The following is a 24,105-nucleotide window of genomic DNA, read 5'->3' on the forward strand; positions in this document are numbered from 1 at the left end:
CATCATTTATTGTGTTAATATAAAAATAAAAGTAATAAGATATGTTAGTTAAAATATATTCAAAGATGATAATAGATTATACGAGAAAATGAAAACAAACCCAAACCAACACTCACTATGTTTGAAGCCATGCTTTTCTCTTATATTTTTTCCTTAGGAATTATGCTGTCTTTATAAACTGTGTTTATTAAACTATGAATGAACAATACTGTTGATTTCTGATCTGCCACACTTTTACCTTAATTTCATAGCATCAGTTATGTGTTAACACTTTCTGATATTAGTCCTCCATATAGATAACATTATAAAATGCTACTAACTTGGCTTACAGGGAAAAGTAATTAATAAACTTATGCTTTATTGTTTGACAATATTTATTCTTGAATCCTTTATTGTTTCAATAAATATTTATCCTATTCATGTCCCGCATGTGCAATTGATGAATGGGTCTATTGATAAATGTTAAGACTTGTGAATATCAAATGTATCTATGAATAAAGAATAAAATACACATTCAACTCCTTAATAAACAACTTACTAATCATTTAACTTTGAGAAATGAGTTCTAAATAAAATCGAACATAATGAAATGGTTTTCTGATCTTTGTCAACAAAGTTATCAGTTAGTAAATGATAAATACATATTTAAGAAGCAATACTTAAAAAAAACATACTCAAGTAGAAATTACCCAAACCACCATGTAAATTTATACTGAAAATTTTCCCCAGAAAGCAAGCCTGGGTAAATTATCATGCATGCCCAACACTTGTTAGTTAATCGGATTTAATTAATTAACACCCAAACCATGGTGTTGCTCTCCTGAAAACCCTCGATTATTCCACATGTGAGCAGACCAGACACTTACCCATGGAATAATGTTACTCTGTGATGTTTTGGTGACTTACTTTGAAAGAAATACAAAGGACCAGTCACATAATCCAAACACTTAGGGGGTAGACTCTTTTCTCACAGGACTGTCATGTAACATCAAGCATGTACTTGAAAGACATTCTTAGATTAATGGTACATCATTTGGGTTGATATTCTGATTGGTTTAGGGGGCTAATCCAGCTGGGAGCTGCTCTGAAGCCGCAAAGTTCAGTCTCAGACTGATTCAGAAGTGGTGGTTAATAACCAACATGTGACTACCTTGCTAACTAGTCTTGCCAAGTTACTATGGCATCAGTAAACTAAGTGAAGAGGCAGCTTTCCTCAAAAATGGGGAGCTATGGTCCTATTCAAACTTCAAACACATGAAGCATCCATGTATCCCGTGTATCCCATGCATCCCATTTGTAGAACAACTTAGGAAACTGAGTACATGTATGAAGCATGTACTCAGATAGAGAGCATATGCTTGATTTTTGTTTAAAGCTATAGGTTCTGTCAACATTCTGACTATATGCTTATTTCTTGTGCCAATTTCTACTTGATATTCCTTTCATCTCTGTGATGTGGGATATTATCAACAAAGCCTGAGCCTGGCCAAGATGCTGCAGTGGGAGAAATAATCCTGTCACTCACAGGAACAGCATTGCAGTAACATTTTGGAACTATCCTTAGCTAAAGATGTGGTTGATTATGGTTATTGATATACAATTCAGTTAAATTTTCAACTAAGTATAGCTCATGCATTTTGTTGAGTCTCCTTCTTCTAGATATTATAATGTGGCTATGCCCTGAGATTGCTCCTTCATCAAAGAGCACCCTAGAGGGCACACACCTATTTCTGATATTGGAATATTCACCGTTATTTTTACTGCCATCTGACAAATTCAAGGGGCTCCTATTCAAAGGGGGCATGTACCAAAGAAAGTTCACTTCAGTACCTTATTCAATTTCAGACTTCACACATCATTTACAATAAAAATCTGCTGCAATAGAAAGAGTCCATACTTTGAGGTATCAACAGGTTGTGGGTTAAAGTTCCCTTCAGAATCCATGGATGACTGTTTTTCCATCATACTGACATAGTTTGACTCCATGTAGTCTGGAGGTAAAGCTCCCGCAACTGCACTCAGGCAAGGCAGGGCCAGTTTGAAAAGTTCTTGTTCATATTTCTGGGAAAAGAAAAACAAAGGTAAGCTATTATCTATATGACTCTTGTGGCTTGTTGATAAGGCTCATATATTTGAACACTTGATTTCTAACTGGTGGCACTGTTTTGAAATCACAGAACCTTTGCAAGGTAGAGACTTGCTGGAGAAAGGTCACTATATAATGCTCTCTCTCCTCTTCTCTTCCCTGTCTCCCTTTCCCTCTCATCCTCTCCCATCCCATGATTCCTGACTGCCATGTAGGCTCATTCTGGCTGCTATGCCTTCCCTGCCATGATGGATGTGGTAGTTTGAAAGTAATTGGCCCCCATAAACTAATAGGTAGTGCCACTATTAGGAGATGTGGCCTTGTTGGAGTAGGTGTGGCCTTGGAGGAAGTGTGTCACTGTTGGAGGTGGGCTTTAAGGTTTCCTATGTCCAAGATTCACCCAATGTCTCAGTTCACTTCCAGTTGCCTGCACAAGATATAGAACCCTCAGCTACCTCTCCACCACCATGTCTGCCTGCACACTGCCATGTCCCACCATGATGATAATGGACTGAAACTCTGAACTGTAAGCAACCCAACTGAATATTTTCCTTTATAAGAGTTGCCATGGTCATGGTGTCTTTTCACAATAGAAACCCTAAGACAATGGATTGTTTCTCCTCTGGAACTGTAAAACAAAATGAACACTTTCTCTTCTAAGTTGCTTTGTGTCAGTGTATTCTATCATTAACACCAATCAACTACATGTATGATCTCCTACATCCCTCCACTATCTTAATTTCAGAAACAGTGCTATGATCACAAGGAATTTGTGACAATGATGACCATTGAAAATCAATGTATAGTATATTCTCAATATGCATTATTAAGAAAGGAAGAAAACACCAAAAAAGATAACTTTCTACTGTTTCATTTTGTTGAAACAGGATCACACCCTATAACCCAGACCCCACTGGAGACTCATCTATGCAGCCCAGGCTGTCCTTGTACTTGAGATCCTCCTGACTCAGCCTCCTCTGTGCTGGGAGTATAGGCATGCAACATCATACCTGGCACTTTTCAAGTCTTGATTAGTAAAGATATTATTCCACTATAAATACCACCTTACAGATAATCTGAGGCTTTCTGTTGCTTTATCAATACATATAAATCCCTCCAGGCCTTCCATTACCTTTTGAGACAAAGCATCAAAAATGCCCCAAAATAACTTTCTTGATAAATGAAGTTCTTCTTCTGAGGCAGCACCAAAGTTGCCCCATCCTCCAGGCAGGCAGTAATATTTCCAGCATCTTTCATAATGATTTGTCAGAAGCTGTGTGGGAAAGTAATCACAAAATTAACAAGCAAAAACATCTTTTTTCATGCTTCCATTCCTCTTTCATGACATTCTAATGTTATATGAAGTCCATGGAAGGGAAACTATCAAATCCATGTAAGTTCTTTTGGGAACAGAATTACTTGAATACTATGTCTCTTTCAAATTAGATACTGATCACAATACAAAGTGTGGACCAAATGTTCAACTTTGAAAGCATATCTTGAGATAGGCAGAAGACATGGGTCAGTGGTTAAGAGCATTTGCTGCTCTTGCAAAAAGTCCATGTTTGGTTTCCAGCACCAACATCAGGCAACTCACAACCACATATAATTCTAGCTCCAGCTGATCTTTCGCCATCTTCTGGCCTTAATTGTTACTGCACTTACATGAACATACCCACACACATATACAAATAATTAATGTATCTTGAACGGCATTCTTTCTGGGGTTATTTTGATACTTATATACTCCAGAGTTCTACTTCCTTTAATTTCATTTACTCATAACTATGTGAACTGTAATCTACTGGACTCCATGCACAATTATCTCCTAGAGTAAAGGTATAAAACAAAGGTTTGGAAGGTAGAATAGCCCAGAGATGTTAAGTGGGGACCTTATCTCTGTGGATATTTTTGTTTCCTCTCTGACTTACCTATCACTTGTCATGGTTTCATCTTAATTCTATGAATAAACTCTGAAAATGACTCTATGTTTGTTTGGTACCTACAGATGCAGTCTATGACCTACTTATGTAAAAGGATCTTTCAGTTATTTAGCAGCTTTCTGGGAAATTTATTTGTGATCTGTATCTTCCAAATTTATAGCATCAATGTTAGGGAATCTATGCTCCTGTATTGCTTATTTAAGGGACACACACACACACAAAAAAAAAAATTTATAAGGCTTTTTCAATAATTAGGAGAAATCCTACAGCATCAGAGACCAAGCACACTAAGTCTAAGAGACATACGATAAGGAAAAAAAGTCAACTCAAGGAACCAGGGACCACATAGTGCCAAGAATCCCCAGTATTTACCTTAAGAGGCATCTTTGCATGTTCATTCAACAGTGGAACATCAAATACCAGCCTTCTGAGTAGATGTTGCATCATAGAAGGTCGCAGTTGGCTGTTGGAACAAGGCGGCCAATTGTAATACTGGAGACAACCTCAAGATTCAGGCATGCATATATTGTACTATAAAAATTAATTTTTGATATAGAAACTGTCCAAAAATTTCATGATAATTAAAAAGGGCCATGCCATAAAGAAAATTGATACAGAGGATCACCCACTTACCCACATATAGAGAGCAGGCACACTTCTATGGAGTCCCGCTGAGCTTTGGTGAGGGAGCATCCCTTAGACAGTCTATATACAGTATGCAATAGAGAGTCAATGAGGGAAGCATGGTGCTCTGTTCCAGCAAACAGGGGAGCACATCTTGTTAACAAAGGCAGGACAGCTGTGCAAAGGTATCGATTGAGGGCCAAGGCCATATCTGTAGCACTTAGTGCAGCCTAGAGAGGAATAAGAGGACACAGGCTTGTGTGATAAGCAAAGGACTCAATGCATTGCCACATAATCTTCCTATCTGTAAATGACAATAGCATGCCATCTGGAAATGCAGTCCTTAGATCAAATTTTACCCATGGATCACATGAGCTTCACCACTTAAAACCATTGATGATTTATAAGTAGACTAAAATGAATGTGACAGTATCTATCTTCTCAAAGAACTCAGGAAATCCATGCTCACGGTTAGGTTATGATAATATCATTTCCCCTAACATATGTGATGGTACTCTCTGAACTTAGTAAACAGTCCTATGTAACCTAGAGGAATATTATGAGCTTGACCTGGAGCAAGGGAGCTCTAAAAAGACTCAGACATCACTAGGGTGTGTAATAGAAGATGATGTCAATGAACACTTCCTTGTGGGCAGAAAGAAATGAATATATTTGCATAACTGATCTCAGATTTGCACACACAATCTGAATTCAACTGATCAGTGGCATTCATACATTTATTCTTGTCTATAAGTGTCAATCATCAGGAGACCACTGTATCACTATGTTGAAATCTCTACTCTTCAGATTCAGAATGTGAAAAAAGATGAAACTCCCATCTTGCTTTTATGATTGTACAGCTATGGATTTCTTAACTCAGGATCTAATTGTCCATGGGCTCAAAGGGGCTAATTTAATTGATAAGTAAGTAAATAAATCAGGATGATTTAGATGGAATTTGGTGTTCCACTTTACTCCACCATGTATTAGACATTAGCCTGACACTAGTAATGGCAGATCCTCCATAGGGTCACTTAACATACAGGGCAGATATTATGCAATAAGTACTTAAGAGACTGATACTCCAGAATGCCACTATAACTGACAGAACTATAATAACCATTCAACTGCCTTAATGCCCATTGCTTTTGACAAGCAGCAACAGTGCAGAGGCCAATTTATTTATTTATATATTAATTTGTTCTTTGTATGGACACATGTGTGTATGTCTGTGAGCACTTGTGTATACATATGTGGTGATGCAAGAGGTCATTGCTAAGTGTCTTCCTTAATCTCTCTACCTTCTTTTTTTAGATAGGGTCTCTCACTGAACCAGAAGCTTACTAATTCAGCTAGATTAGCTAGCCAGTAATCTCCAGGAATCCTTCTGTCCCTACCATCCAGTGCTTACACACACACACACACACACACACACACACACACACACACACACTTATGTGTGTACTACCATGGCTCAGTTTTTCACTTGGGTTCTGAAGGACAAACAACTCAGGCCTTCATGTTTATGTGGCAAGCACTTTATCAATTGAGCCATCTCTATCTCTAGGACAATTTAGAGGCTCATAATAGACAGGCATTAATAGACATCCCTATGGCCTCCCACGTTAAGCATAAATGAACCTCTTGACTCCTGTGGCACCTCATCAGATTTCTTGTCTTTGAGGCAGGTAGTTCCACTAGTCAGTGAATTTCATTTAGACAGGGACTGTTTTGTTTTCTATTTACTCACTGCTTGCCTGAAAACAACACAGGTATGCAGTAAATGTTGTTTGATAATGAGCAGATGAATGAGCACCATGAGACACAGACTTCAGAGTTTGAGAGTCAAGAGTACAAATTCACTTTCCATATCATACCGTGTCTAGAGAGGCAGCAGCTCGGAGATCAGGCAGAAAGCCAACCTCGAGGAGATGAAGGAGGAAATCTTGCACCTCAATTCCATAGACCCTGTCAAGGAACAAAACCATGGCTGCCTTGTGATCTGGGCAAAACCCCGCGGACATGTCAGGCTCCACCACCTTCCCATCTACAAGAGAGAAGGTGACATGTTGGTGTCAATGGCCTGGCCATATGTGGGTTGATGACATTTGGCTTTCTGCCAAACATGTCATGCTTCAAATCAAGAATATTAATGAAACGTCTTCCTGTTTTACTACCCTCACACAAATGTGTGCATGACTGGAGAACTAGGGCAGTGCAGTTTGAACCTATGGTCATTTAGATGTCATTTGGGTGTCTGTTTGTTCACTTCATATTTGTAAAAGCATAATATCTGGCAGATGCCAAGAATGAAACAGAAGGCATCAGGCAGACCTGATAAAATACAGAGTGGATACCACAAAAAGTTAAAAATAAGAAGCACATATTTCTACTCTTGTTAAGGACTATCCCTTTAAACTCATTGTGGTGGTTTAAATAAGAATGGTCCCCATAGACTCATGTGTCTAAATGCTTGGCCCATAAGTAATCACACTATTAGGAGCTGTGGCCTTGTTGGAGTAGGTATGGCCTTGTTGGAGGAGGTGTGTCAGTGTGGAGGCAGGCTTTGAGGTCTTATATGCTCAAGATAGGCATAGCGTGGCAGTCTCCTTCTGCTGCCTGCAGATCAAGATAAAGAACTCTCAGCTCCTTCCAGTACCATGTCTGCCTACATGCCACCATGCTTCTTGCCAAGATGATAATGGACAAAATCTCTGAAACTGTAAGTCAGTCCCCATTAAGTGTTTTCTTTTATAAGAGTTGCCATGGTCATGATGTCTCTTCACAGCAATAGAAGTCCTAACTAAGACACCCATGCTCTATCATGTGATAGTCATGGCACTTTCCCACTACTGTGATTTAGATTATAATTATAAATTAAATACCATCATGGAGATTATAATTATACAATAATCATAAAGTGATAAATCAATACCATGAACACAGCATGGATTTCATATAAAATAGACTTCATTAATTATAACATATTTTGTCATAATATATCATGTCATTTTCTCTCTTAATACCCAATGGTTGAAGTCTGCAGATGAATGAATTCCTTATAGTAATTCCTTAAGTTCAGGGATTGGGGACCATTAGTATGAAGATTTATAGGACAGTGTGCCAACTTAAAATACTGGGGAGTTTATTTGCTTCCTATTTTGTCATAAGATAATTATGCCAAACTGGTTCTTGTAACCTACAGTAAGAGTTTTTGAATGGTATCACAGAATTTTTCACATGGATGTAATGTTAAGGAAACAGAACAGGGAAGGACACATGACCATCACCAGCCTGAAATAGCTTCTCACTTGGAGTCAATGAATGAATTTTATATTCCTACCATGAAAATGAATAAATAATATTTTAAATAAAATTAAAAAGTGATATTCATTAGTTCCTGTTTATTATTATGCAACTAATATAATTTTGCTTTACATTATAGGAAAAGTATTTCTTAGTGTTTAAACTGCTGCCAAGTATTCTACTTGGAATATGATAAATGGAATTGTTAAGTGATAGACCTGAGTGGTGAAGCTGGAAGAATGTCTTAGAGGACAACCCAAACCCTGTATCTGTCTGTACAAGTGCAAGACTTTGTTCCCTGCCTCCATGATGAAGCATCAGTTTTTAAAATAGAAGACTGTCTTATTCCTGGTACAAAACAAACCGTGGGATCTTGACTAGTCTCAAAAGGCAGACAGGAAGGAGGCAGCCTAGAAAGTTGTAATGATGCACTCCAACCTCTTTGGAGTTTGCTTTGCTGAATAAACTTCTAAAACTGCCTGCACCTCTTGACTGATTTCCTTATTTCCTTCAAAAGTTCTAGAACTGAGAGGTCTCTCCATAATGGGATAACAGACAAGTTCTGTGATCTGCATGTGAGGTGAGTTCCATGATGCTCATTTAACAGGTGGTGAGCATTAACTTTTGGGATGGGGAAGGAACTTATCCAAGTTCACAACCCAGTGACTAGCAGAGCTGAACTAGAAGTTACTAAAATGTGTTTAACATTCAACCTGAGCTCATTTAATTTTCAGCTTATTTATATTTGTACAGAATAGTTTTTTTTTTCAAATAAATAATGATGTAAAATTTCCCTATCAGTCTCCTTAAAAACAAGGACATATTATTGGGATTTAAGGTCTCAGGGTTCTACTATTTTACCATCTAGCTGTACGTAAATAAAAATGGAGCCACTCAGAGACCCAAACAATTCTTTACTTTTCAAACACTCATCCAAGTTGACTTTGATTTTAGTTTACTTTTAAAATTGTTGTTACATTTGTTTAAATATCCATTCATGTATGCATGTGTGCCATGGCCTCAAGCAGAGGTCAGAGGACGCCTTGCAGGAGTCAGTGCTCTCCTTCCATTATGTGAGTCCTAAGGATTGAACTCAGATGCTCTTTAACATTGATTTTAATATAATCACAATTGCCTGGGACTCAAACCCCACTGATGTGCTACCATCGTCTATTGTTTCTAACTCCTCTCACACACAGGACTTGATGCAGTGAAGGACCTGCCTACTCTTACACCTGAGGATGCATCTAACTGAATGGAGGTGGGGAGAGGGGATGTAAAGCACGGATGAAATTTTCACAAAGTGCTGCCCTCCCAGTCCAGAGTTACACAGGACAGAAGCTGATCTTACCTTTGGCTATTGTTGGCATTTGAAATGCAATGCTGATTACGCCCACCAAGTCTCCCAGTGGAATCAGGGATCGCAAAATAGATCTAATTCGGATGGCTTCTCCCTTTCCAGCATGAATCAACTAAACAGGAAGAAAATAAAGCAAGCTTAGAACCAGCTATTGACTCTGTCCATAGTTATGCTAGGAAACTTAAACTATGAGAATCCAAGTTTAAAGCAGTTGTCTATCCTGAATATGCATAAAGCTAGCCATCTCTCAGAAACTGCCATCTCAGACACACAGGTAGGCAATCACATCTTACAGTTCCCATAAATAAGAGGAAACACTGGATTATATACACTACAGTCTAGGCCACCTGGTTTGCCAAAAAGACTATTTTTTAACAATGTTTGGGGTACCAAAACAAACTGAAAATCAGATAAGTTTACGAACAATTACCTCTAAAATTACATATACCTACCAATAACCAGAGAAACAATACAATAAAACAGCCATCATTTCCAGCAACTGAAAATAAACTAATATTTGTGATTTATTTAGCCTCTTTCTGTTCTTGAGATTGGAAATTAGTTTTATATCTATCCATATTTCACCCTGATTCTTGGATGAGGGGGTCAGTTCCTTTTAAGACTTCTGCCTGAGGAAGATCCCAGTGGATCAGGATAGTCAAGAATTTCAGTGGGTTTCTGGAATAACCACAGCTCTCTAGAGCAAGAACCAACATCTGTTACCTTCACCACAAGGCAGAAAAAGCAAGTAAGAGTCATGGCCTAGTAGAGGGCTCAACTAATAACCATAAAGGTGGCTGAACTTCAGAAGAGTAAAGGTGAGTGAGTCATCATTAATCCATTTTAGTGTTTCCAGATCCTTAACATGGGCATGACAATAACACTGAAAGCTTCTATATATTATTACAATTTCTTTCCTAGTTCCTCTGGTTTTTTCCTTGAGACAGGCAAGGATACAAGCTATGTGAGCATCCATGTTTTTATCTACAACCTTCTCCAGCACATGTATCTTCCATCATCCATTCCCAGTTACCAAAGCGAAAAAAAATCACATCATAGCCCAGGCTGGGTTAAAAAATGATTTTAGCCCTTCTAAAGAAAGCTAAAGGGGGACACATTAATCACACTATGAAGGGGAAATAGAATAGACATCCCCATCACAGGTGGATGAGGAGAAGAGTTCTGAATGGGTTGGTGGGCATGGGAACAGGAAGGATTGGGTGGAGGAACATGGAGGGAGAGAGTACTGGAAAAGACAATTTGAATCAGGGGGCATCTCTGGGATGAGCTAGAAACCTAGTGCAATGGAAACTCCCAAGAATATATGAGGTTGACCCTATCAGGGACTCCTAGCAATGGGGGATAGGGAGCCTGAACTGGCCATCTTTGGTAACCAAGTAAGACTTAGAGAGATTGTGACTCCAGTCCAGAAACATAACCTTTGACCAAAATTTTTTCCTGCCTACAAGATATGCTGTGGTAAAGGTGGCATGAAAATTATGGGAATGACCAACCTATGACTAGTCCAAATTGAAACCTATACCATGAGAGATAACCCACCCCTGACACTGCTGGGCAGGAGCCAGAAACTTAACAGCCCAGAGACCCATGATAGAATCAAACATGAATGGCAAAATATATCAATGAAATGATTCCTAATAATATTCTGCTATACCCATAGATTATTGTCTAGCCCAATCATCATCATAGAGGCTTCACTTAGCAACAGATAGAAACAGATGCAGAGACATTAGGTGGCCCTTATGGAATCCTATGGAAGAGGGCGAGGAAGGATTGTGAGAACCAGAGGGGCCAAGGACACCACAAGAAAACCACAGAATCAACTAACCTGGGCTCATAAGTGCTCACAGAGAGTGAAACACCAATCACAGAGCTTGCATTGGACTGACCTAAGCCCTCTGCATATATGTTACAGTTGTCTATCTTGATCTTCTTGTGTGTCTCCTAACAGGGGGAGCAGGGGCTCTCTGACTCTGTTACCTGCTTTTGTGACCCTTTCCTCCTACTAGGTTGCCTTGTCTGGCCTTAATAGGAGAGTAGGTGCCTAGTCATACTGCAACTTGATATACCACAGCTGGCTGATATACATGGGAGGCCTGCCCATTTCTTAAGAGAAAGGAGGAGGAATAGATGGGTTGAAGAGGGGAGGTTGGAGGGGGAGGACTAGGAGGAGAGGAGAGGGAGGAAAAGCTATGATCAGGCTGGGAAACATTAATTAATTATTAATTATTAATAAAAATAAGTTTTAAAAATGATCCTAGATTTTTCTAATATTCTAACAGTTCTCTATTCTGTAGTTCTTCTCAGGTTACAACAGAAGAGAACCTCAAGTAGGTTTTATCATATGAGCTTAAAGGAAAGACCACAAAATAACAGAACTGAAAACAAGCGTAGGTACCAAGGGCAGGGGAATGAGATAAGCCGTCTGCTATGGCTTCATGTTTATTCCAGCTCAAATATGGACTTGCCAGTTTATTTTTCCTTTTAAAGTTTCATACACGTATAAATGTGTCAATCATGTTCACCATCAATTACATTCTGCAAACTCCCTCTGTCCCAACCAATGTGTCTTACAAATACATGTCTCCTTAAAAAAAATTAATAACCCACTTAATCAAATTTGTGCTGCTCATATGTGCTTGGGTGTAAGGCCATCCACAAAGACACGGGAAACCTACTGGCTAGCTCCCAAAGAAAAGTGACTTTCTTTCCCCTAATAGCCATCCATGGCCAATAAATAGTTCATCAGCTAGGGGTAGGGCATCAGGAGCCTAGAAGCTATTACAGAGAACCACACTGGTCAAAGTGCAGAGAACAAGTGATGACTAAGGAGTGCCCACCCCCAAATGGGACATTTGTAACACAACACTACACTCAAGGATCAGGGAGCACTGTGGAAGAGAGGGTAGAAAGTTTCTATGGACCAGAAGACTAAGAGGCTACTGTGAAATAGGTTTTTTTCTGGACATGGCAGGGATGCTACACATATGAGCTCTCAACAACTACATCTACCTTACAGTTTTGAAGTCAATATTGCCCGCCTCTACTCATGTAGAGCTAAGCATTATATGACAGGAATCAATTATTGATGGAAGCAGTAGTTTTCCAAAAGGGAAGAAACTATACAGGGAAAATATATTCTCTTCTTAAAATGCAAGGAGGTCACATGAGTTTTAAAGACATATGGGTGACTATATAATCCCATTAATGACTTGTACTGAAAAATCTCATTACTAATTTTTATAGCCAATGAGACATTTCTAACTAAACAAACACTTGTTCAGTAATTAGGCCACAGCCATTATTTTTAATGGAGCGTGAATATTACTAGTTCAGGATGCTGCTGTGAGCTCTGCCACCCATGATGTTCTAGTACTGATGACTGTATCAAGATTGCTGCCCTCCAGCCCCCAAACAGACTCACGTGCATTTCAGGAGCACAGCGACCGAGCAAGTCAATCAAAGCTGCATAGAAGGTCATGATTGCATTCCCCATGTGGATGGCATCATCTTCCTCCTCTTCTGTATCACTTTTGGGCATTTTTTCAAAAGAAATGGAAAGTAAATGAAAGTGCAGTGCTCAGAGGAGAGTGGGTGCCCTTTCCCTATTAGTACGTTCACACATATCAGATACACCAGCGAGATATTTTTCAAACACATAGCCAAGAGTTCAGGATCAGAATTGGGACTCTATTACCAAGAACACATTGCAAGGGCATATTAAGATTCCTGCCAAGGTAAAGGGGGACGATTGCTCATTTCCTTTTTTTTTTTTCAATCTTAAAGATTTATTTTCTTTTTATTTATGAGTATGTGTGTGTGTTTGTTAATGTATGCATGTCTGCAATGGCCTTGAAGGCCAGAGCAAGGTGCTAGATGCCCCAAAACTTGAATTACATGCAGTTTTGAGCTGCTTGATTTGGGTACTGAGAACCAAACACAGGAGATCTTTGGAAGAACAGCGAGTACTCTTAACCACCAAGCCATCTCTCCAGCCTCTTTGCTTCTTTTCTTCTGTTCATCTTTTGAGCTAGTGTACAAACAAATGGCTTTCATTATGGTATTTTAAAAAATGTACAACAGTCTACTTTTTTCATATTCATTCTCTCATCACCCTACCTCCTCCCAAATAGTCTCTTTTTGCTTTTATGTCAGATATAGAGAAATACATACACATATACAACACATATATGTATATGATGTATATATATGCCATATACATATATATAGTGTTCATTTCTAATGACAGACAGGATATTAACAAAAGAAATGGTGGAAAGACTATTGTGAAATAAGTTTAAGAGTAATTTTTTTAAGTAGCACTCAAATAAAGAAAAGGTAACCAATGACATCAGGTAACCAATGACATCATATATGATAACATATGTCAGACCCCATGTATACTGTTTGATCTGGAGTAACATTTAGAAATATTACTTCATTTACTGGCTTATCCCAAACCAATTGCCCTACCCTCACTCCATCACCCATAGTCAATATAGTCTGTATCTATCTGAACACATTCCATTATCTTGCTGATAAAATGCAAATGTGGACAGACTTTGGGGCCCATGTCCTTCCTTGCTGCAGAGTGACAGTGAGTAGCCTTACATGCCCACGAGGGAGGTCTCAAGCTTTTGTGTACACACCGGCTAACATGGTCCTGGCCTGAGCTCTCTGGATGTACTTCCCATTGTGAGATTAGCTAAGGACTGCCTTAACCATCTGTCTACCTGATAAACCACATTAGCTCTATGCCTCTTCCACCTGTGGAAAAACTAAAGTTTACTTGCAAGTCTGTCCCCTCTAAGCCCTGTGTTTTATCTTTACAGTTGCACTAGCAATGTGGGTGTTTGACCTCCTCAGAGGACATTCACCTCCACAGATTAAAAGACTATAAAGGTAAGGACACATATGACACATGCCTATCTGCATTGCCTTAGGGTCCTAATAGAAACCAGTATCAGTGTCTTCTGCCACACATCTGTCTCTAGTACATTAACCAAGCATTCTGCTCCTCAGAATTGTGTCTATTTTCCTGGATGCTACCATCATACTCACCTGGCGGAATCCCCATTCCCTTACTAAAGGTCTCTTTCTCTACCTGATAACATTATAAGAACTCATCTTGGAAGGCTGGAGAGATGGCTCAGCAGGAAAGAGAGCTTGCATCATAAGCATAAGGACCTCAGTTCAAATCACTAGGACCCACATAAAATGCCAGGCATGGTCATATATGTCTGTAACCCATATATGGGTTACATATATAACTCTGGTGGCGGAGCAGATTCAGGAAGATTGCTACAGCTTGTGAGCTGCCAGACTACTTCCTAATCCAATGAGTGACTCTGTCTCAGAGAATAAGGTAAAAAGTGACAGAGCAGGACAAATAGTACCACCCTCTGGTTCCTGAACAAGTAGGTATGTATGTATACACACACACACACACACACACACACACACACACACAAAAAAAAAAAAAAAAAAAAAAAAAATCATCTCACTACCGCTGAACCTGACTCAAGTTTCAGAGGCTTACCTCCCATCATCTATACTGTGCAGGTGTATGTGTGATGTGTGTTGAGTGTTGAATTTATGGGCCGGTGAGATGGCTCAGTAGATAAAGCTGCTTGCTGCCTGCGGCCTGTGGGCTGTATTATCCCAGGATAGCTATAATGTGGCCAAACACCTTGTATATGACAACATTACATCCCACTGTCAAGGATACAGGCTTTTGAACTGTGCTTTTTGCCTAGGAAGCCTCAAAATACTCCCAAAATGCATCTCGTAAATCCACACAATCTCTCCAGTTCATTTCTTCATTCATTTAGCCTATTCCAACAGCCAGTTCCATGCTCTTCTTGTCTAAGACACTCAGTTTTCAATGGGGAAACTCTTCAGTGTCAGACAGTGAAATGGTAATTAACAGAATGTCAAATATATGTCAACCTTGGTGGGCTGATAGCATTTGCTGAGGGTGTGCATGGTAGACCTACAGGGTTTTGCTGGATCCGCTGGTTGGGGAGGGGCCATCTCTAGAAGGATCCTCAGCTATTTTTATGGCTTCTTCCATGGCTGCAAGGAGGCCATTGCCACCTTCCCCTCTCAAGGCAGGACCAAAGCACTCGGGCCTCCGGATGAGCAACCTCACCACAACATTTGCATTCTCTTCCACACTCTCCCCTGTAGTTGAAAGAGTAATGTAAACAAAATATAAGACTTCCAGGGACCATATATCATAAGCATATCTCATTTAAAGAAACAGGCATAGCTTAGAAATATACTATAATATTAAATTCAGCTTTTAAATTACATTGATTTATGGGAGGCAGGAATCAGTTCACACACCACCTGGAAGCCAGAGAACAACCTGTAGAAATTGTTTCTCTCCTTCTACCCTGTGGGTTTCAGGGATGGAAGTCAAGAGGTCAGCCTTGGCAGCAAGCACCTTTATCTACCGAGGCATCTCACAGGCCCATAAATTCAACACTCAACACACATCACAATTTTTATATATATTGTTATGGTCTGTATGTTGAATGACCCTCAGAGACTTGTGTGTCTGGATACTCTGAATGACCCCCCGAGACACTGCTGTCTTGGGAATCTAGGGACCTGGGGCCTAGCTGGCTATTACAGGCTGTCAGCGAGAGCCTTGAAGGAAGTTCTACCTCCAGCTGTACCCTAGCTCTCACTCTTATTTCCTGGTTGGTGCTAGATAGGAAGCTGCATTGCAAGCTCCTGCCAACCGCAGACTAAGCCACTGTAGTCACCTTCCCTGCAGTGATGGACTGACTAAGTTCCTCCCTCAAGGTGCCTCTATCAAGTATTCTGTCATAGCAATGAGAAAAGTGACAGATATGCATGCTAAACACCATAAGTTACTTTCTTTGATGATATTTTCCAAGTACAGCAAAATGTTACAGAGACAAACTATTTGTTATGGGAGAAGGTATGGCAATCTCAACCATTAAGACCCAAATGCAAAAATCTAGAAGGTACATGCAGATTTCAAGTTAAACAATGAAAGTATAATCCATTTAAAAACATAGTATTAGTTATTGCTGTGGAAAGAAAACTATTTATTAAATAAAATGTTCAGTCTCTTATATTCATTTCCTGTATGAAAATGCTATGATGAACCATTGTTTTCTTTACATTTTTAAAAAATATTAATTTTTAGTTTTAATTATGCATATATACATGTCTGTGTGTGCACAAGAGTGGAGATGCCCCATAAGGGGGTGTCAGATCTCTTGAAGCTGGAGGTACAAGCAGTTGTGAGCTGTCCCACATGGGTGCTAAAAACAAAACTTGGGTCCTTTACAGGAGCTGATAAGTGATCTTAACCACTGAGACATCTCTTCAGCCCCAGAACCCTTATTTTCACACAGTTTTAGGTGTCCTCAAGCAATCATGTCCTACCGTTACAGAAAACAGCAAATCTGAGAAAGTCGAGGTATCTCTCTCCTTCAACTGGATTCCAGCCAATGTCTGGGTAACCCTTAGACACCAGCATCTGACAGCTCTGCAGCCCACAGCCAGCCAGATAGCGAACTACCTACAAACAAATGATAAGCAAGGGGTTAGCCTTCATTTGGAAGTAACATGAGCCTAAACTAAGTCTGGAGAATGAGATTATCCACGGGTGGTTTAAAGCATACGCATTTCATTTATTTGTATGCATGTATATGTACGCCTGAGTGCAGATTCCCAGGGGAGCCAGAGAAGAATTGGAGTTGTAGGCAGCTATCAACTTGATGTGAATGCTGGGAACAGAATTTGAGTCCTCTGAAAGAGCATCAATCACTCTTACATCTGAGCCATTTCTCCAGCCCTAACAAATACATTCTTTTTGCAATTCTTTTTAACATCATGATAAATGACATAAATTCTCTCTACTTAAGCTTAAATAATACACACATACATACTAAAATACAACAAAATGTAGCCATCAAAAATATGAATGAATTCTATAAGAAAATAATGTTCTTGAATTCCATACCATATAACTCAAGAACTTTACATACAAAAGTCATAATATCTGAATACCTCTGAATGTCTAATGACCTCTAGTCCAAATAAAAACCACCTGAGTACATCTTCCCATAGTTCAGCTGGTAAAGAGGGGGGCTGTAAAACCATCTGAATGCAGGAACTCCTGTTTGAGATACAAAAGCATCTTGGAGAGAAGTGATTTATTCATCCATTCAATGGTGGGGCAGGTAACTTAGAGGCGGATCTCCTCAGCTCTGATTAGACATGTCTCCCCCACAGGGTGCATCATTTTGAGCATGTTATTTATGCTCTTCAAGTCAGTATCAGCGTCCATAAAAACTATATATATATATATATATATATATATATATATATATATTACAATCCAAAAATCTAAAATCCCCAAAGCTGTGACATCTAAAACATTTTTAGCATTGCCATGAAGTCACAAATAAAAAAAAAGTTTACATCTGACTTCAAATGACAGGTCACATTCAAAAAGCAAGTGCACTAAAAAAAATTGAATCAAATATTTCATTATGTGTGTGTGCTAATTTTTTGTAATCCAGAAAACACTAACATCTGAACCACAATTGCTTTCAAGCATCATGGTTAAGAGATACTCAGCCTGTCCATCAGCAGTACTTTTCAGTGCTGTAGAAATGAGCACATAAAAAATGCCTGCTTGGTTTATCTTTTAAGATACTTCATTTCACAAGCATACTAATAGTGCACAACATTTCATGTGGAATTGAGATATAAGAAAAAACCCAACCCTAAAGAAGCCATAGCCAAAGGTGACAAAGCATTACAAGAATAACTTGATAAACAGAGTTCTATCCAGTTAGAAACAAATGTTATAGCTAAGACTTTTATGTCTGGAGCATTGAGGCAAGTGATGGTCAAGAGAATGGTCAACTTGAGGTACTCATTCAATGTGGTTTGAAAGGAGTACATTTCTGAAAATACCCTAGACCATTCCATCTTCCTTCCAAGGTATCCTATGCCATTTTCAGTCCCTTTCACTATATATCAAGCTCCTGATGAACTGCCTTCTTTCAGGACAAATTAGCTTGTTTTTTTCAATAATATTCACACATGGAATTATGTGGCATGTATCTTCCTGTACCTGACTTCTCTTATGTGGTATAATGACTTTGGGATTTAGTCACAATGTACTAGAATTTAATACCAAATTATTTTGTATTTCTGAATAGCAATCCACCACACATGGACGGAGAGTCCACAGCTTCACTTACGAATCTGTACAGTGGTGGGTATTTTAGCTTTGGACTATGATGGATTCCTTTCCATTGAGCAAATCCCTAGGAATGTGAAGGCTATGTGTATAGTCCATTGTAAATAGTGCATGTTTAAACTGATAAACTATTGGGAGGTTTTTCAGACTCAGTGTGCAACATTCATTCAACAGCTCCTTGGCAGGGGTGTCCAGTTGCTCCACATTCTCCCTCTATATTTGGTATTTTCAAGAGTTTAGATATTAACTATTTTAAGGAGTTATATTAAAAAAGATTTTAAGTGACATATAGGAGCAAAGTCTCCTCTGTGAGTCAGAGATGTGAAACTTCATGACACTGATCTGGCATGTCAGGGGACTTGGGAAGAGCTCACAGCCTTATACCTGTAACAAGTACACTCAGATATCCCCCAGTGCCAACACCTTCTCTGAACCTGGGCAAGCATTTGCAAAAATGCTGACATCACCAGTAGCAATATCAGTAGGGAGTAGGATTTAAGAAACACATAAACATAGCAATTCTTAATCTGCATTTGAGCTACCTAACAGTGTCAACTGGTGATCAAACTCATATATGATCATGGTCCTCAAAGACCACAATCTCTCGAGATGTCACACATGTCTTGTTTTGGGGAAGGTACATTCTATGATGTTTGTATCACAAAGATGCTATGGAACTGCATTTCTCAGAAAGTTTTCCTGTTAAATGTTATATGAATATATACATTGTATATGTATGCATATATGTATGACACAAGTGATCATATAAATAGAAACCAAATGAAATGCATACTTATATACATATACATGATATATCATATGCAAGTATATATTCTTTCAATAAGAGAAAATTAAGTTATGAAAGAATAGGAGAGCTAAAGAAGGCAGGAACAACTTACAACTTTAAATAGCAGGGCTTGGAAGAGCTGATCACAAACATGACTCTGGAGTCATGATGAAAAGATATCTGGCAAAGAGCCATAGGCTAAGAGGGGTAGGAAGGACCTGACAGGTGGAGGGAACAGAGAGTACAAAGCCCTGAGACAGAGACACATTCTGGCTTGTTCAGTTGTAGTGAGAGCTGTGTGGCTAGAACAAAGAGAAGGGGCAGAATAGTGGTGGATATGAGAGCAGAGCAATATGGGGGTGGATGCCACTGGAGTAAACTTGTGTCGTTTACATCCAGTGACACAGGAAGCCTTTATCAGTCCCGGAAAGAGGATGAGGGGATCCTTTTAAGATGATCCACATCTGTAAAGAAATGACAGACAGGACTCTAGAGAAGGAATAAATGACCACATGGAAGACTTCTGCAGCCAAACTTTGGGGAACTTTCCATGCATGCTGGTCAACACACATGGTTAGATAAGCTTAGAGCACCCAGCCTTGCAATTTCACTGGCATTCTCACTGGAACATATGAATATCTGTGTGATAGAAAATGTATATATGAGAGGACAAAAATATCCTTAGGGAAACTAAAATTATATTCTTAAATAAAAACAGCAGAGATCATGAAAAAACTATACCAGTCATTGAAAGGTGATTCCTATTTCACAGAAAACTCTTGTGGTAAGAGAGACAACCTAAACTCCTTCATCTTCATCAGACCCAGTGTTACAGAATAAGGAATAGAATTAAGTCAAATATAAGACATGTTACGGAATTATAGTCACATGCCATGATATGAATACCACTTCAGCACAGGTGTTTATACTGAAGAACTCTCAAGACAGCTGTGCCTAAGGTACTGTTCATAGACACTCCAGATGGGAGTATGGCTCACCTTCTCCAGATCCGGCTCCCGTAGAGCGAGGGCAAGTTCATTGTTGTCCATAACTGAAGCTGCAGCCACATCCAGGGGGGTTGAACCTCTCATGGCTGGTGAAGCTAATTCAAATTAAGAGAAAATAATTGTGCTGGAACTATGAATAGAGTGCAGGAAAATACACCTTCCCACACTCAACACCTAAACAGCATGTATATTATACTAGCCTGAATCAATGTAATATTTTTGACAACTAAAATTGTGTACATTTATTGTAACTGAAATAGGTACAACTCAGTTGCAAGAATGGACATGCAAGACTTTAGGGTCTTACCAAGTTTATGATGAAAACACTTCAGATCTACTCAGCGATTTTTAAAAATACAACGTACTGTTGATGCTGCAACCACATGTTTGGGTGTTTGGGTGTTGTGATCCTTAAAAATGATCATAAATAGACAGTATAAAAAAATTCTCAGGTGGCAAACCTCTAGGCATGTCTGGGAATGTGACTTTATGTTGGGTTAACTGAATGGGAAGACTCACCCTAAATATGGGTGGCACCATTCCATGGGCAAAGGGTTTGGACTGAATTAAAAAGGGTAAGGACAGCTGAGCACTGCCTGTATCCTCCTTTCTCTCTGCTTCCATTACATCAGTGCCACTGCCGTCATGCCTCCCTACAAAAACACTTCATAGCCACCAAGTGTGAGCTGGAATAAACCCTTCCTTTTCTTAATTTGCATTTTGTCAGATATTAATCACAATGGTGAGAAAATTAACTTATGTGCCTACTATCTAAGTCAAAATTGGTAGCCTTGTCTGGGGTACTGGTGATGCAGAATCTCATACTGTAGCTCAGCCTGACCTAGAACTCACTATGTTGTCCAGGTTGATCTCAAACTCAGGATAATCTTCCTGCTTCAGTTGCCTGGGCACTGGGATTGCAGGCATGAGCCGCCACTTCTGGTGAAGTTGTATAACCTTTGACTGGTATGTCCTCAGTCTAGTTCTCTCGGGACCTAGGAAGCACAGTTCCACTGTCTGCTTCATTGAACTCTGTTTTCAGATTCACACAGAGGGAGAACAAGGGGCATCCACCTTAATATGTACAGCACTTGATTTAACGTGATATGCAAGCCATTCACTGCATTTGATGAAATTTCCATCTGATTGTGCACTGTGTTTATAAACCACGTTTTCTTTACCTATCCTTTTATTTACATTGGGACTGGTTTTATAGCCTGGCTATTGAGAATGTATTGGCATGAGTATGGGAATAAAGATGTGCTTTTAGCATACTGATTTTCCTTTCTGTGGGCATGTACACTAAAGTCAAACTGTTGTATCATATTTTAATTGTATTTAAAAATTTGTATCACATTTATATATTTGTGTGTATGCATGTATAAACATATGAGCACACCCATGCCATGCAGAGGACAACTTCTGAGAGTCAGTTCTCTCCTTCCACCACATGGGTCCCAGAGATAGAATTCAGGTCTTTATCAAATGAGCCATCCTATGAGCCTTGTAATTCTACTTTTAACTTTTCCCAGAACCTTCTCACTGTTTTCCATAATAACTAGAGCAATTATGATTTCCACTATAAGTATTCCGGTATTCCACTTCCCTACACCCTTGTCAATAGTTACTATTATTTGTCTTCTAGCAGGTGTGAGGTGACAGCTCACTGTAGTTCTCATTTGTACTTGGCTGAGGATTAGCGACACTGAACACCTCTTCATTCACCCATTGACCAGTTCAATCTCTCTCTCTGTCTCTCTCTCTCTGTCTCTCTCTCTCTGTCTCTCTGTCTCTCTGTCTCTCTGTCTCTCTGTCTCTCTCTCTCTGTCTTTCTCTCTCTGTCTCCCTCTCTGTATCTCTCTGTCTCTCTGTCTCTCTCTGTCTCTCTGTCTGTCTCTCTCTCTGTGCATGTGTGTGTGTATGTGTGTGTGTGTGTGTGTGTGTTTCTTTTAAGAACATCCTCTGCCCAAACATGGACATTTAAATTTAATATACATCTTATTTTTAATATTTATTTTATTTATGCTTATCTAATTATGTATGTGCAAATATGTGCACTCATGCTTGAGTAAGGGTGCCTGTGGAGTCCAGAAGAAGGCATTAGATCTCTTAGAGCTGTAGTTACAAGAAGTTGTGAACCACCTAACATGGGTTATAGGAACAGAGCACCAGTCCTCTGCAGGACCAGCAAGTGAGTGCTCTTAACCACCAAGCCAACTCTCCAACTCCTATACAGTTTATTTTTTCTGTAAAGATTAAATTAATATCATACATTAACTTACCAAGACCAACACTGCTGTTTTCCAGTAAATAACTGAGATGGTCAAACATGGCTTTCTGATTCTGCCTACTTATACGACAGAAGTAACATAGAAAACGGCAACAGTTGGCCACCATCTTGGGGAAGGTGATTTCCTGTATAAAGAGTATCCAGTTAGTTGCTGAAACAAATGATAATATTGAGCTCAGATAGTGAGGCCACTGTGACACTATCAATCCATCTATACCCATGAAAACCAAAGTCATATACTAAGAACCTTCAAACATGTAGCCTGTGATTCACTCAGTCCTTAAGACGCTAAACATCAAGCCTGACACTGACTCACAAATCCCACCTGCATCCTCGATTGTATCTTCAATTAGCCCTAAACTTACAGCTAGGCTGAGCCTAGCTATGGAGTCAGACTAACACAGACACAACCCTGCTATCTGGTTGTACAATTATCTGTGCCTACCAGGGAAACTACATAATCCCTCTGATTCTGTTTTGTTAAATTCAGAAAATATGGATGTTAAGAACTTAGGAACTGAAGGGGAAGATACACTACAGTAAGTTCAGAACTTGAGTCTCACAATGGAATATTTTTATCAGCATCAATTGTTGTTGTGGTGGTTGTTGACATTTCAGGGCTTCACAACCTCCTTGCTCTTCCCTGTAAAGGTCTTGGCCAGAAGAGCTATCTGGTAAGCATTGACACATGCCTCTCACCTTATCCTATGTTTCTTTCTGAACTCAGTACACTGTGAAGGTCTTTATATGCTTGTCTATGCATGGGGCATGGAAAACCTAGGCTTATACATATTGTAAATATACAGTGTGATTTAAATCTAGGCATGACTTTTGCATGTCAGATTATGAAACTGTGTTGATTTACATGAAATGCTGGAGCTCTTCGCTATGTTCTTCTAAACATACTGCTGTTGTGGAATTTGTTGTAAATTGTATATACTTAAAATTTAACTCTAAAGTCTTACCACAAACCCATTCCAGAACAATTCTGTCCTGTCACTGATGATTTCGCTCAGAAATTTAGTGCATCCACTGTTGTCTGAATCCTAGCAATGGCTGAGTCTGAAGCACAGGTGTATGCTTTGTACTTATGATGAGATGTGACTTAATTTTAAAAAACTGATATGCTCTTTGTAAGTGTCTGGATATCCTTTAAGTAGACTCATTGAGGAGACAACAAATGACAAAGCATAGAGCAGGAATTTCTTTTCCAATATTAAGGAAAATTCAAATAGCTAACTACAACTCTCAGACTCAAGGGTGTGTGTGTGTGTGTGTGCGTGCATGCGTGTGTGCGTGCGTGCGTGCGTGCGTGTGTGTGTGTGTGTGTGTGTGTGTGATGTGCACATGCAGGCATGCATGTGACAACTAGTGTTCCCTAAACACCAGTCAACTAAAGAAATAATCATTCTTGTAGTTTCTCTG

General features: G+C 39.3%; 1 protein-coding gene across 2 annotated transcripts in view; it reads right to left on the minus strand.

Moving 5' to 3' along the window:
- Ryr2 (ryanodine receptor 2) overlaps positions 1 to 24,105 on the minus strand; it is a 581,527-nt gene that overhangs the window by 156,688 nt on the left and 400,734 nt on the right. For both annotated transcript variants that reach the window (XM_076572925.1, XM_076572926.1), the window contains 11 exons: positions 22,673 to 22,805; positions 20,382 to 20,485; positions 16,766 to 16,901; positions 15,337 to 15,523; positions 12,765 to 12,870; positions 9,311 to 9,431; positions 6,531 to 6,700; positions 4,663 to 4,883; positions 4,402 to 4,492; positions 3,219 to 3,359; positions 1,898 to 2,061 (listed from right to left, as the gene is read on the minus strand). In XM_076572925.1, the coding sequence (XP_076429040.1) occupies positions 1,898 to 2,061; positions 3,219 to 3,359; positions 4,402 to 4,492; positions 4,663 to 4,883; positions 6,531 to 6,700; positions 9,311 to 9,431; positions 12,765 to 12,870; positions 15,337 to 15,523; positions 16,766 to 16,901; positions 20,382 to 20,485; positions 22,673 to 22,805 (1,574 nt within the window). The remainder of the gene's footprint in view (positions 1 to 1,897; positions 2,062 to 3,218; positions 3,360 to 4,401; positions 4,493 to 4,662; positions 4,884 to 6,530; positions 6,701 to 9,310; positions 9,432 to 12,764; positions 12,871 to 15,336; positions 15,524 to 16,765; positions 16,902 to 20,381; positions 20,486 to 22,672; positions 22,806 to 24,105) is intronic.

This window comes from Peromyscus maniculatus, chromosome 5, assembly GCF_049852395.1.
Source record: "Peromyscus maniculatus bairdii isolate BWxNUB_F1_BW_parent chromosome 5, HU_Pman_BW_mat_3.1, whole genome shotgun sequence".
In the NCBI taxonomy this organism is placed as follows: domain Eukaryota; kingdom Metazoa; phylum Chordata; class Mammalia; order Rodentia; family Cricetidae; genus Peromyscus; species Peromyscus maniculatus.